This window comes from Zeugodacus cucurbitae, chromosome 2, assembly GCF_028554725.1.
Source record: "Zeugodacus cucurbitae isolate PBARC_wt_2022May chromosome 2, idZeuCucr1.2, whole genome shotgun sequence".
Lineage (NCBI taxonomy): Eukaryota > Metazoa > Arthropoda > Insecta > Diptera > Tephritidae > Zeugodacus > Zeugodacus cucurbitae.
This window is the reverse complement of record NC_071667.1, coordinates 52,455,647-52,469,810: the sequence shown is the minus strand read 5'-3', so window position 1 is coordinate 52,469,810 and position 14,164 is coordinate 52,455,647. Positions and strand designations below refer to the sequence as shown.

The 14,164-nt window shown below is 32.4% G+C and overlaps 1 protein-coding gene across 4 annotated transcripts in view; it reads right to left on the bottom strand.

Annotated features, from left to right (window-relative positions):
* The window catches only part of LOC105214224 (GATA-binding factor C), a 95,006-nt gene that overhangs the window by 25,432 nt on the left and 55,410 nt on the right, over nt 1-14,164 (bottom strand). For all 4 annotated transcript variants that reach the window (XM_011187517.3, XM_054233702.1, XM_054233692.1 and 1 more), the window contains exon 5: nt 7,161-7,306. In XM_011187517.3, the coding sequence (XP_011185819.1) occupies nt 7,161-7,306 (146 nt within the window). The remainder of the gene's footprint in view (nt 1-7,160; nt 7,307-14,164) is intronic.

Sequence of the window (14,164 nt, the reverse complement as noted above, 5' to 3'; positions counted from 1 at the left end):
ACTTTTACGCGCAACTCATATTTATAACAGTTTTTTCTCGTGAATTTTTGAAGAAGCATGAAACACAGCTGGAGTTGAAGCGCGCGTTTCATTGTTGTGAGTTTTTTCGGTACATCTTTGTATGCTTCTTAGAACAGTGGGGGTGCGTAAAAAGCACGTGTTTAATTAACGCCCGAACTAAGCATGTTCATGCGAACGACTTCATCCACAGCAGTACTAACAATATAAATAAAATAAAAGCTTATAATTGTTATTGTGAGTGTGTATGAAATGCGGGATGATTCGCGAAATTAAGTATAACAAGCCATTGACCAGCAGAAAAAAATTACAAAGTTTTGCTTTTCATTTATGAAATATTTGTTCTCAAAGCATTTGTGATTTTTGTATAATTAAATCTTTGACATAAAGCATTAAAGCTTTCATTTATACACATTATATTACTAATACTATCACATGCAGTTGAGAAAAGCAAAGCTTGGAATGCTAAAGATTTAGTGCTTTTTTATTAAAACAGTTTTGGAAAATGAAAGTTTTAAAGCTTTTAAATTATTATAAAGGATTTCATACATAAGCGAAAGCTTAGATCTTTTTTAGAACTTTCATACATGAAAAGCTTTTTAGGATGAAAGCTCTAACAACAAATAGCAACAAAACTAATGATTTTTTTTCATCAAAATTGAATGATAATAATCACTGCATATTCTGTAAAGTTTGAACAAATCAAAAATATATCTAAATAGTGAAAGCTCATGTTAATTTAAAAGCATAGCTGACATTATAATATATTAGTTGAATCTAAATAGTAAAATTGAAAAATTCGACTTTAAAATTACGATAAAAGCTTAAGATAGTGCAAATAATAAAACGTGAAGTGAAAGCTCTCACTTATGAAAGCTTACTTTATAAAAAAATTAATTTTTCAAATATTTATATTTTCTTTGCGTTTATACAGATTCGATTTCTTAATTTCAAACGTCAAAAGCGTGAGACATTAGCATTTCGCCATTGACAAGCATTTTCCGCGCACGTTTAGGCAAAAAACATAGCCGCAATGCAAAAATAAAAATAGTAATTCTGCTAAATGAGCGTTTAAAATAGAATTAACTATGTGAAAATGTGCAACAATGTACGTTTTCTTGTATATACTAATTGTTGTTGTGCGCAAAATTCATTCATCGCAGTTGTGCAGCTGCATGTTGGCGCAACTGACGTTGTTTTTTCTTTATTTTTTTCTTCAAAGAAATCTTTTAATTCATTATTGTTTATAGCTTAGTGCATATTGTAAATTTGTTCAACGTTTACAGCATAAGTCACGAATTTAATTTGCTTGCTGAGTTTTAGTAATTTATGGGTTTTGTAAAAACAAAAGCAAAACGCCGGCAAATACAAGGTATAAGAAATTAAAACTGGAGAAAAAACATCACAGGCATTGTTTTATAAATTAAAAATAATTTCAGATGCGTCAGCGGCAATAAAAATTTGCATATTTGTGCTTATGAGTATGTGTGTGTGTGTGTAATTGATGTTGTTTGAACGGTTAAATGCTTTGAAGCGCGCTTGTTGCGTTGAATTAGCGGGAAGTTTAATTAAAGTATGCACATGAAGGTCGCCGTGGAGGTGGATATTTGTGGTATTTACTTTAGTATTTGAATAATTCGAACTTGAATAATATAATTATATAATATAAAAAAAATATTAAAATTATTAAAAATCATAAAAATTTCACAAAATTTAATAATTAAAAAAAAATCACTAAACATTTTTTGAAATTATTTCTTATTATTATTCATTATTTGAATAAGTAAGAAATTTTTATTTATACCAAATTTTTTTTTTATTTTATGTGATTTTTTTAAATTTACTATATTTTAAAATATTGCAATTTTTCCGAAATAATTTTCAATTTTTTTTTTTAATTTATACATTTAGGTGTTTATCTCCAAAACTTTGCCACCTTGACCGCCTACACAACAAAAAAAATTGTATTTTCCTATTTTGAAGTACCTCTCGCCAACATAAATTTCCAACTTTTTTACAAAAAAAAAATTCAGAACTTTGCACATTTACAACTCACTATCGTACTTAGCTGTCCGGAACGTAAGCCTAAGGGTTGAGAGCTGCAAAGTTTTGCCACAAAAAATGTTTTTCATTTGCAACTGAAAATATATATGCACACACACTCATACCTTCACAAGTAGACCAGTGTTGGTCAAGCGAGTCAAGGTGAGCGCACAGTTCACCTTCTAAGTCATGCTAAAAATCAATTGTTTACGCGCATACCGACAAGCGTGCTGCCTGCCTACAGCCAATTTCCGCCCCAAAAGCCCTAAACACAATGGGAGAACAACAAAAAACAGGCAACAACAAAATATACATAATATACATATATACAGATGTAGGTGTAGAGAAGTATGCAAAATACTCTCGCTTTTCACTGACAGCAGCAGCAGCAGCGCGCATAGCTGAGCTTGACTGGCGTTAAGTGTAATTACAATTTTACTCTGAAAATATTTCTAAGCTACGTATGTACGTGTGTGTGTGTGTGTGTGTGTGTGCAAATCGCCGAGGACAGTTAAGGCAGCTGTGTGGGTAAGGCTAAAGCAACTGCTATTCCGGCCGGACGTTTGTGCTATTTTTTGTAGCTTTTTTCCAATTTTGCGGCGCACACAAAATTAAGCGAGGAAAATGCAGTACATAAATATACATATATATATCCAAGTAAATTTGAAAAAAATATCGAAAATATATCGCAAAAAATTAAAAAAAAAAAAAAAATCTTCGTGAAAACTGCATTTTTTGCCTTGCAATTAAACGCAATTATTGAACGGCTTGCTGCTAAGTAGTAGTTGTTGTAATATTCATCAACCGCTTGCCACATTTTGCATATGCAAATCGATAAGTGCAAATAAATGTAGAAAAAAATACAATAACAACAGCAATGCAAGATTCAGCGGCACAATGCCACATAGAACAGAACAATGCAAATGCTTCTTGGCAATGTGTTGGTGTTGTTGTTTTTCTCATTTTAATTTATGTATTTTTAGCCTTAAGTCAAAGCATATTGGCTAGTCTAAGGAAAAATCGGAACAATGTGGCACTGAGTGACTCTATTTACATATTTTTTTTGTACTCTGTCAACATTGTTGCTTACAAACTTATTAAAAAAAGTTCACATTAAAAGCTTAAGCTACAGCGCTTTCGGCACTTTGTAGCATTCCTGCAGAGACAAGCAACGAGTGCATAATTTGAGGTGTGGCTGCAGAGTGGTCAGTAACTGGATCAAATATTAATACAAAAACTAAAGTAATGAAATAATAGTTTCTGAAAATACAACAAACAAAAAGCTTTCGAAAATGCTTTACAAGCTTTTGATGCTTAAAATGAACTATTTAAAAACTCGTATGCAAATTTTGAAAGAAATATTTTTTTCTTCAAAATCAAAGCTTAAAGTGAAAGCTCTTAAGGTTGTGAAAGCTTTCTGTCAGCTTAAAAGTATTTAGAAATAAAAGGAATGTCTTTAATAAATGTTTAAGAAAAGAAAGACGTAAAGGTTTTGGATTCTAAAAAAGCTTTTAAAGTGAAACATTGGAAGCTTTCATTCAAATGCTTAGAGTATTTTGAAGCTTTCACGAATATAATTTTAAGAAAATGTATCTCGAATGTTGATTTTTAGTTTTTAAACTTTACAGCTTTTTTGAGCTTTTAAAGGAATGAAACAAATAACAAATTAATTGAGATACACACATATTTAGATAATAGCAGTTTATAGTCACTATCACAACTACTTCATGCCTCTTAGCGGCAAAAACACGTGCTTCCACGGCACTACAAGGAAGGACCACACGGATGTGCAGCATTTGAATTTGCTAACTGAAAGCTGGTTACATACAAGTTTTTATTTAAATTTTCATTGGACTGATTTTTTCACTTCCAATTGTAATGTATTTATTGTCGCTACTCACTTTAGATGTATTGCTTTTTCGGCGTTTTTGCTGCCATTCATTCATTTCAAGTGCAGCCGCAACAAAGTGCCGACTGGCCACCGGTCTGTATGTATGTAAGTTTGCATGGCGTATGTTTAACATTGAGATCAATACAATGCCAGTCAAATATGTAGGCAGTTTGACCATTTGCCTCGCCCGGTGGCAAGTTAGTGGGGTCCACACAAGACAACTGGCTCGCTTTGGTTTGGCTTGCCACCCAGAGTATACAAGCTTTTTATTTATAAGCTCAAGTGTTTATACTAAATGACTGAAAGTTTGTGTGTGTGTGCGCTGAGCAGGCGAACAATTGAATTGCATATCAAATTGACTTAACGACATGACAGTAGTGTGGCCATTGATGTGGAGCATCCTGTTGTGGCACAATAAAACTGTGTGCCACATACAAATATGTATATACTAGTATATGCTTATGCACATATTTTTAGTCGTCACAAGCAGTTATTGGTGGCAATTGCAAGCCGCAAGAGTAGCTTGGTTTGAGTTAAGCTTCGTATGTTGCAAGTGGAACTGGACATAGCTAATGATGTGCAGTTAGCCAAGTGATGAAGTTGATTTAGTATTTATAGCAGGGGAGTAGTGTTAGAGAGGCAGAAAGATATATATATTTACAAAAATACATACAAACATATATACATATTTATATATATGTTTATATGTATATGACCACATGACTTAATTTACATACAAAAACAAAGTGGACAGAAACGCTTTTAAAACAATTAAGCGCCTACTCTTACAGTCTTAAATACCTATGCACCCCTCTCATCACCACAACACTTGTGGCAGGCATTCCGTTGCACATAAAAATCACAGCATAAATTTTAATTTGTTGCATATTTTGTCAACAGCATTAAAAATGTCAACAAAAATCAACAAACCCCAAATATCCAGCTGTGAATTTCTTGGGAATTCCCTCATAAGCATAATGCGAGCAGCGCGCAGACGAACGAAAGCGCAGAGAAGAAACTGGATAGGCAGCGATGAAGGTGATATTACAGTGCTTGTATGTATGTGTGTTTGGCTGAGGAGCTGTGTAAGATGAGCAGGGTAAAAATTATGTTGCAGAAGGTGAAGCTGAACGGCCGTTGACGCCAACGCGCATGCGCACCATTCAGCGCCAGCCATCCACTATGAGCTGGTAAGTGGAAGGTATGCTGTTGTTGTTGTTTATAATGGTAGATATATGCTAATGTAATGCAATCAAATGCGTACAATTTAAATGCCAATAAGAGGGAAATCAATGGCTACACAGGCTGCTTAAACACTGTATGTGTATAGATATGTAAACATATAGATGTATGTATATGTGTATCTGTGTGCCTATAAATATGTAAGCATAAACATATCAATATTTGTTGTTTTTTACGCTAGTTTGTAGTAAAGGTGGGAAAGTGTATACCTCCTGCTTGAGCGTGAAGCTGTCGATTGCTGGCTAACGCCCAGCGCCAATCATAAGCATACATATGCACATACATATATACATGTATGCATATAAAGTCACAGACATACATCCATGCCTGCTCACGCTAATAGACCAATTTATGTTATTTTGATAGCCTTAAAATTTCAACTCGCATACCAGCTGGGCTCCACTCATCTCCGAAGCTGCATGAAGCAGTTGGTGGCGCAGCATCCCTGCCGTCTAGTTGCCACAATTTCAAGTAGTAGCTAAGGCATACTGACAGCATAAAAGTCGTATCGAGTGAGAATATTGCTGCACGCATGTTGTTGTTGTAAATGCAGATTTGTTGCATTGATTTTGTGATTGCAGCGGTTTTTGATGTAGTTGGCGCCACCGTTTGAGTAGGCAGTAGGCATTGTGGCGCTCTCTTATCGCTGTGATCGCAGCAAGGCGATAATGTCGCTGGATCTGTTAGAATGCACGTACTGTCCAAGTAGATGTGGCCTAAATGAGTGCAGTCGTTTCTGTAAGTGTGCTTGTGCGTGCGTATCCCACTCATTTTACAGATGTAAATGGCAGATATTAAGACTTCTACGTCTAGCTGACTTTTTTGGGATCTTACTTTTTTATATTTTTACAAATATCAAGCTATAAATGTTATTGTTGTTTGTGTTCATGTTTCGCTGCTGTTGACATTGTTCAACGCAGTCTTTTATGTTTGTTGTGATTTTCTTTGCTTTTTGTCTCTTTTATTTTCATATATTTTATTGTGTTACCCATTTTGTTGTTGTAATTTGTCTGTGCGTAACAGTAAATGAGCGCGTAATGATTTGGTTCGTTTTTTTTCTTTCTTGGATATGAGTTTCTTCTAGACAGCGTACAAGTCAATAAATTGTAAATTGAGTACTTATTATTAAATTTGGTATTTCTGAGAATAATATGCACATACATACATACGTACATACATAGATGACATTTTTTGGAATTCGTAGACGATTTATGTGCATTTAAACTAATAATTATTGATATTTTTTTGGAGGTGAGTATATTAAAGTGTGTTTATGTGTAAAGGTTGCGAGAAATTAAAGAAATGGTTAACGGTTGTCAGTATATTTTTATCTCAGCTATTTAACTAATTTGTAGCAAAATTGTTATTTTTGATAAAATTCGTCCAAGAGACGTATATAATACCAAACAATTAATATGGCTTGATTCATTATTAATTATTAATACGTCGCTTAGACGAATTTTATGAAAAATAATAATTTTACTGAATATATGTGCCTTCATTTATTTAAGTTCGATATCATTTTCCCTTTTTTAATTTTACAAATTTGTGTGTTTCGTCCATTAGATGTATTTTTCGCAAAGATAAACATACATACATCTAATTAAAAACAAAAATTTTACTTTCTGATGGGAAGATAGGGACATTTAACATTGAATTTTGTTTATTTAAAATGTTTCATCATTTAGATGAATTTTAAAAATAACATTTTTGTGGTTTTACTAAAAGTTTTTTTTATAATTTGAGCAAACTATCCATCGTCCATTAGATGTACTCTTGAAATTGTTGGAAGAGCTATATTATTTGCTCTAAATAAAAAAAAAATATTTTTACCGAAATTTTTATTTGAATTCAAAAAAATGTTCTTGCTCTCATATTTTATAAAATTTCCTTTTGTTAATAATCTTTCCTACTGGTGCATAATTATTTAAATAATAAATAATTACAATATAATTTCTCAACTCACCAGTCTTCGCTTTGGTTTAATTAGTGGTCGATTTTGTCCATTCATTTTATAGTAGAGACCACAGGCATTGCACAAATAATGGCCAGTGCCGTCGCGTCGCCATAATGGCGTTGATGTGGCACCGCAGTTGACGCATTCACGACCCTCTGTAAAGAAATAAAAAATTAGTTTATTAAATGAGGAATATTTGTAAAATGCAAAAGTAAGAAAAGAGATTTTAGAGGGAATTATTTAGTGATTCTAAAGTTATTTTTATTTTAATAACTTTTTTTTTAATTTAACGAAGATTTATAGCAAATATATGTAAAATGAACTTCTTTTAATTAAATAACTAATTCTTCATGAACTAACTGGTTTATATTTATGTGTTGCAACATTAGCTGAAATCAATTTAAGTTTGCTGCAAAGGAATTTAAATATACATACTTATGGGCTCTCATACAAACAAATATGAATAAAAATACCTCTAAAATTCCAAATTAGTACATATTTACATATGCATACAAAGCCTATAAACTGAAGTATGTATGTTTCTCCTACATATTCAGTTGGAAATACGCCTGCGCCTGCGCTGTGGCGAGTAAAACGCATGGAAGCGGAAATGATGGATTTGGCGGTCAGCGCATTTTTTCACTTTTATTATACGCATACACCGGCTAGATATAAATATTATATATATATATACATTTGTATATAAGTATGTGTATATATGTATCATATGAGTGCTCCTGCTGACCATGCCATTAACTAAGCAAGTTAAGTAGACACCAGCCGGGCAACAAACTCACACATGCATACATACATGCATACATACATACATGTGTATTTGTATGTAGATATGTTTATAAAAATGTATGTGAACTAAGTAACTTGGCTCGTTTGTTCGACTATATTTAATGCGAGCATTTACAACAACTAGTAGTTTTTATTTATTGAATTATTTTTGTTTTTGGGTATTTCGCTTTGCACTTGCGTACTGCAATATTTTCATAAAAATTAAATTAAGCCAAAAAAACTATAAAAGTAGAAAGAAATGAGTGACGAAGAAGCAGCATAAATGGAGCGCACCTGAAGTAGCCACATTTATAGGTGGCAAAGGTGGTGCCGGTGTCAGTGGTGGCAAGACAAGGGTTCGATTGTGGCAAGTACAAGCAAAGAAGAATACAAACAAACAAATGTACGAACAAATTTGGTTAAGTACACATGTAAGTGGTTGTAGGCGCTGTTGAAGGCAGTCTCATATGTGTATATGTGTGTGTGCGTTGGACACTTTAATGTCTGTATTGTCTGTCGCTAATGTTGCTTGCTTTAAATTCATTTTTCTTATTGCCTGTGAAAATTCATGTTTTTATCTCAGTTTTTTTTTTTAATTTTACTTCACCCCCACCACCGCCGCTTTCGGCAGCAACGCATTGCCGTACCGTTTGTGGCAACAAAAGTCAAACAATTAAAACCGTTGTACGGCTCAAACGGCAGTCAGTAAATACATGAATATATGTATGTACTATGTGTGCGCGAATAAATTTAGCTCATTTAAATAGCGCTGCTGCCATTTACCCCGGCCTTTCTGAGACTAGTGCCATTAGTGGCACACAGACAAATCCAATGGTAGTGAGTCAGTAAAGCGGTAAAAATGTGTTAAAAATATGCCACAACGCAGACGTAAACACACACAGACACATGTACATGCATGTGCCACATCACCTGTGTTGGCATGCAAAATGGCTTTGGTATCGTGCGCTATTAACGCGCTTGTTGTTAGCGTAATTTTTTGTTGTTAATACTTATTTTTGAATTTTTTCCCATTTTATTGTTTTTCATTTTCTCCCCTTACGTTTTGACTTACTTTCCGTTTTACATTAGTTACAGTATCATTTTTAAATGCAGCTTTTATTGCTTGTTTGTCTACTGATAGTTTTACTCTAATCACTTTTTGTGTTATTTTGTTTGTGTTTTAGTTGTTGTTGTAGTTACTTTGACTTCTTAATGATGCTACTAAATATGGCTGATTATTATTTTAGAGTTTTCTTTTGCCGAGGTTTTCATATTTTGTTGCTTTTTGGTTAAAATTTTCAGTTCACTGACTCATTTTTATTTTTTTATTTGTGCTTATGTATATATGCATATATGTATACATGCATTATTACGGTATAGTGGAAATTTAGTCATAAACTCAAATTTGAATATTTCTTGGTTTTTATTTTCTGCTACGCTGCCATTTTGGGCGTTTACAAATTAATTAGACGCATTTAGTATTACCATTATTATTTTTTACTGTGCGCATGTACTAACTGTGCTTTTGGTACTAATTTCAATTAAATTGTTTTGGTATGGATAATTATTTTGTGGTTATATGGCTTTCGTGGTTTTATGATTTATTATTGTTGTTGTGTTATGTTGATTGTCCGGCAGCTGGTTATTTACTACATTTTTGTTTATAAAAAAGGAATCAAAATTATTTTTATAACAAAGAAAATATTAAAAAAATATTTAAAAATTATTATTTTTTCTAGTGTTTGGATTTAATTTTTTTTAATTAATTGTTTTTGTAAATTTTTCAAAAATAAATTCCGCAATTGTCACTTAAAAAAATTAAACAAAAGTTAAAACCTCTTAGTTTATCCTAAATCTCCTAAATCTGCTATATCTTATTATTCTTCCACTGCATTACATTCCATAAGCTGTGTTGTTTATATGTACTTCCATTATTGTATTGCATTCTTTCTGCTAATAAAAATCGAATTTCATTATGTCCATTAGAATCTCCTGACCAACTATCATTTAACAAATTCCAAATACAATGTCCTTTATTATGTGCTTTGCACATAAAAGTTACACGAGTAAAATGACAAAGATGACATATAAACAGTTACATTTTTATTATTAGGGGTTGATAAACCATACTTCTAGAATAAAGTATAAAAACTGAACGAAAAATATGAAATTCATTAAAAAAGAGCTTTCACTAAAGCTTTCATAGTGAGCTTTTATCTACATATATTCTACCAGTAATTAAGCCTAAAAATAGCCAAAATGTTAATTTACGAAAAAATATAAACTTATCATTGTAAAAGCTTTCACTGTAAAGCTTTTCATATTAACTCTGAGCTTTCATTAAACATTTTATATCGAATGAAATAGAAGACTAATATAATTGAAAAGAAAAAGATCATAAAACTTTGAAAACATTAAACATTTCTAGAGCGCTTTCGATAAAGCTTTCACAACGAGGTTCTTTACAAATGATAGTTAACATTTTCGTAAGAAAAGTATGCTTCGATTAAAATATTGCCTCCTGAAAATTCCTTGTATTTATATATATAAATAAGTAAGTATTCTCCCTTATTCCACACCTTTGCTGCACAATTCCTTGTAAATCGTTTTATGACAGGCAGACACCACTCCGAAAATGAAAGCGTAAAAACGCTCTTAACTACCTTTTATTGCTACTTTCCAGCACATTTCCCATAGCACAGTACTTAATACATATTTACGTTTTTGTCGAGTGCATTTTAGAGATTTTCGTGGAAATCTTCAATTTAGTTTTACGAGTGCACATTAAGAACATACAAACTACGTGAGCGCACATTTTTCACATTTCTTTCCACATTTGTATATTTTATTTTTATAACTTTTATGCGTTATTTGCTTGAATCGAGGGTGTGAGTGCCACGAAATGTGAACAAAGAAGCATATTTAGGGCGAATTAGTTGTAAGAATAGTTGTAGTTAGCGGTTATTTGTTGTTGTTGTTGCAATTGTATAACGACATCGTATTATGTGTTCAAAGCTTTCAAAGAAATTAATTTAAGCGTTTTGCGTGTTTGCCATTAAACGCAAGTGAAAATAGTGGATATTCCAAAAGGCGAGAATCGGGGAAGAGACTGCCTAGAAGTCACTCCCTTCAAATTAGCTCGCACGACGTGCGTTCTTCGTGCGCATTTTTGTCAACAAAATGGATTGTTAAATAAACAGTTCATTTATTTTCGACGCTTCGCCCCTAAAGCGCTGTCATTGTGACATGACATTTTTGTTGTGCGGTTTTTTGGTAAGCTTTTTGTGAAATTATTGTACATAATACCATTTTTGGGCAATTTTAATTGCAACACATTTAATTATCACTTTTTCTTCGTAAGTCTGCTGTTTATAGTTGTTGTTGTTGTTAACACCTGAGCATAAAGCTAATCTATTTACATATGTGGGATTGGTGTTCCTAACCAATCAAGCAGTTTCAGTACGTCACCCGCCAGGTGGCATTGATTTGATGACGTTTTCGTTACACCTTTTGTTGTTGTTGCTTTTTACGCGTGTTCACTTTTATTTTTTTTCTTATTAGTACTAACAAGCGACCTTTTGTTGCTGATAACAGTCTCTGATTGCTGTTGTTCTGTTGTTTGAGTTTGATGTAAATTGATGTTTTTGTTGTAATGTTGTTGTATAGTACTTGCACTTATCACACATATGTATATGTACATTCGAATATAATTGTTGCAGAAAAAAAGCTATTGTCGTGTTACCGTTAACATTTTATCAGTTTTAATAACCACATACACATATGTATGTATGTTTGTATATACATGTACTTTTCTATATATGTAGCTTGCATGTTGTACTGTTGTGAGTTCAATTATTATTGTTTTCTGAAGCATGAATGAATAATATCTATTAAAGTATAGTATCGACTTCGAATATTTGGTTTGGAGTGGGTCAAAATGGTTTTCCTAAAAGCTTTGTTATCACTTTCTGAAAAATGTTTTCGGAACTTTACGAGCTTTTAAAAGATTCAACTGCATATTTATATTTAATAAGGGAATGAGCCTTGAGAGCTTTTGGAAAGCTTGTAAGCTTTTGAAAATTTGTATGAAAGCTATTAACAATAAACTGGTTTTTGAGAAAACTTTTTTTATGTAAGTAAATGAAGCTTAAGAGCTTTCAAAAAGCTTGCAAGCGTTTGAAAATGTTTATGAAAACTTTTAGCATTAAAACGATCTTTGAGAAAAATTGCAACAATCAACGAACTATTAAAAAAATGTCTGTACAACTCTTGAGCTTTTATAACTGTGCTGAACACATTTTAGTAAAAATTTCTAAGCGAGAATATTTTTTAAATTTTATTTTCAAACGCCCTTTTAAACCTTTGAATTCCTAAATTGTGTGGTGAATTTATTTTGTTGTTATTAAAATGGCAGCTGCAAAAATTATGCGAAGAAGCTTACCGAAATTGTAAAAAAAAACTAATAATAACAACATTTGAATTATTGTTGTTGCCTTTATTTTGTATTTTCAACCACCGCTTAGCGCTTTAAACACAACTGCCGAATATTATATACATAGCCATCACCTAATGAAAAAGCAACACCCCGAAAATTAAATATGCATAAATTTTAATTACTGGCTGCCTCTAAGCGGCAGCGGAGTGGACGCAGCGTTTAATATAGCAACAACAAAAAATATGTAAATAAATTATTGCTTATTAGTTGCCGCAAAAGTGTGTGGCCATTGTGAAATCAAAAGTGGAATATATGAAAAAATTATTTATTTCATATGTTTTTGTGGATTCCTTATTAATATTGTTTTTGTTTTCGATTTTGCAAAAAATTAAAATTTTATAGCTTTTGTTTCACCATTTTTTGAATTTTTTATTTGTATTTTTGTTTTGTTATTCTGTTTCAGTTTTCGATACCCCAAAACATTTAAGATAAAAAAAATATTTTTGCCGCCGCTTTGCCTTTACTGCTGGTGTTATTAATATTTCAGCGACACAGTAGCAGTTCAATAAATTAGCATTATAAAAATTTATAAATCATCATAAAATTAAGCGCGACGGCAGAAAATGGGCACAAGTGAGAGGCGGTTGGAGGTGATGACAACTGGATTTTTTTTTTAATACATACGTGTGTATTATATTTGAAAGCAAATTGTCATATATAAGAGTCTTTACGTTTATATAATTTATTTATTGCGATTTAAACTATTTTTTATTGATACTTTTTCTATGGTGAAATTATAAAAAATAAAAAAATAATTTTTAATAAAAAAAATACTGAAAAAGTTTGGCTGATTGAATCGTTGACGCACACCTAACAGGTTGTATATTTCAATTAAATTTAGCACAACAACAATAGCTTACTGCCAAAACACAAATTTCCAACACTTCATCTAACCGCAAATTTGATTTTTTTTCACTAATTTTTTGCCATAATTGGCTCACGCATGACGCTGAGTTCATACTCATACACCTAGGCTTTCAGTGTATCCTACCGCAATATATTTGCCTTACAAAAATTTTTATGGCAAAACATGCGTAAAAATATCACAAAAAACCAAAATAAAAGTCTAAATTTTATGCGCCAACCGCCGTGCGTTTGCGCTTTCGTACCACCTTATCGCTCATAAACTTTACAAAAATCACTATTTAGTTGGTGTGTCATCAACGCTGCGGTTGACATGCTTGTAAAAGCGAGTAAAACATCATTAAAAATCACAAAACAGCAAAAGAAAGCAACAATAACAAAAACACGTGCGCGCAGCAGACAGCATACATGTGTGTGTGTGTGTGTGTTATTGTAGTATAATAAAAATTAAGCAATATTTGCTTTGTTGTTAACAAGCTGACAATATACGGTCATCACCGTTGTTTTGTTTCACGAGCGCTACTAAGCACACGAATGTGTGTGTGTGTCCGCTGAGTCTGTGCGGTTATGTGGCATTGTGGTGCACAAAAGGTTCAGTGAAAGACAAAAGGTAACGCAAAAATTAAAAAAAAAAAATCAGGAGAAAAAACAGTAAAAAAAATATTAAAAAAAACATTGGTTGGAAGGCGCAACAGCAGACGGAGACTGAAACTGTCATGAAGAAAATTCCACCGAATTGAGCCAATGCAGACAGACAAACGGACGGACCGACCGAAAAAACGAGTAGAGTTGTATTTAAAAATTTCTTTTTTTTTGTTTTTGTTTCCACAGTTTCTCCCGGGTTGTCACAGCCGTCGAGGTTTAGTAGCGT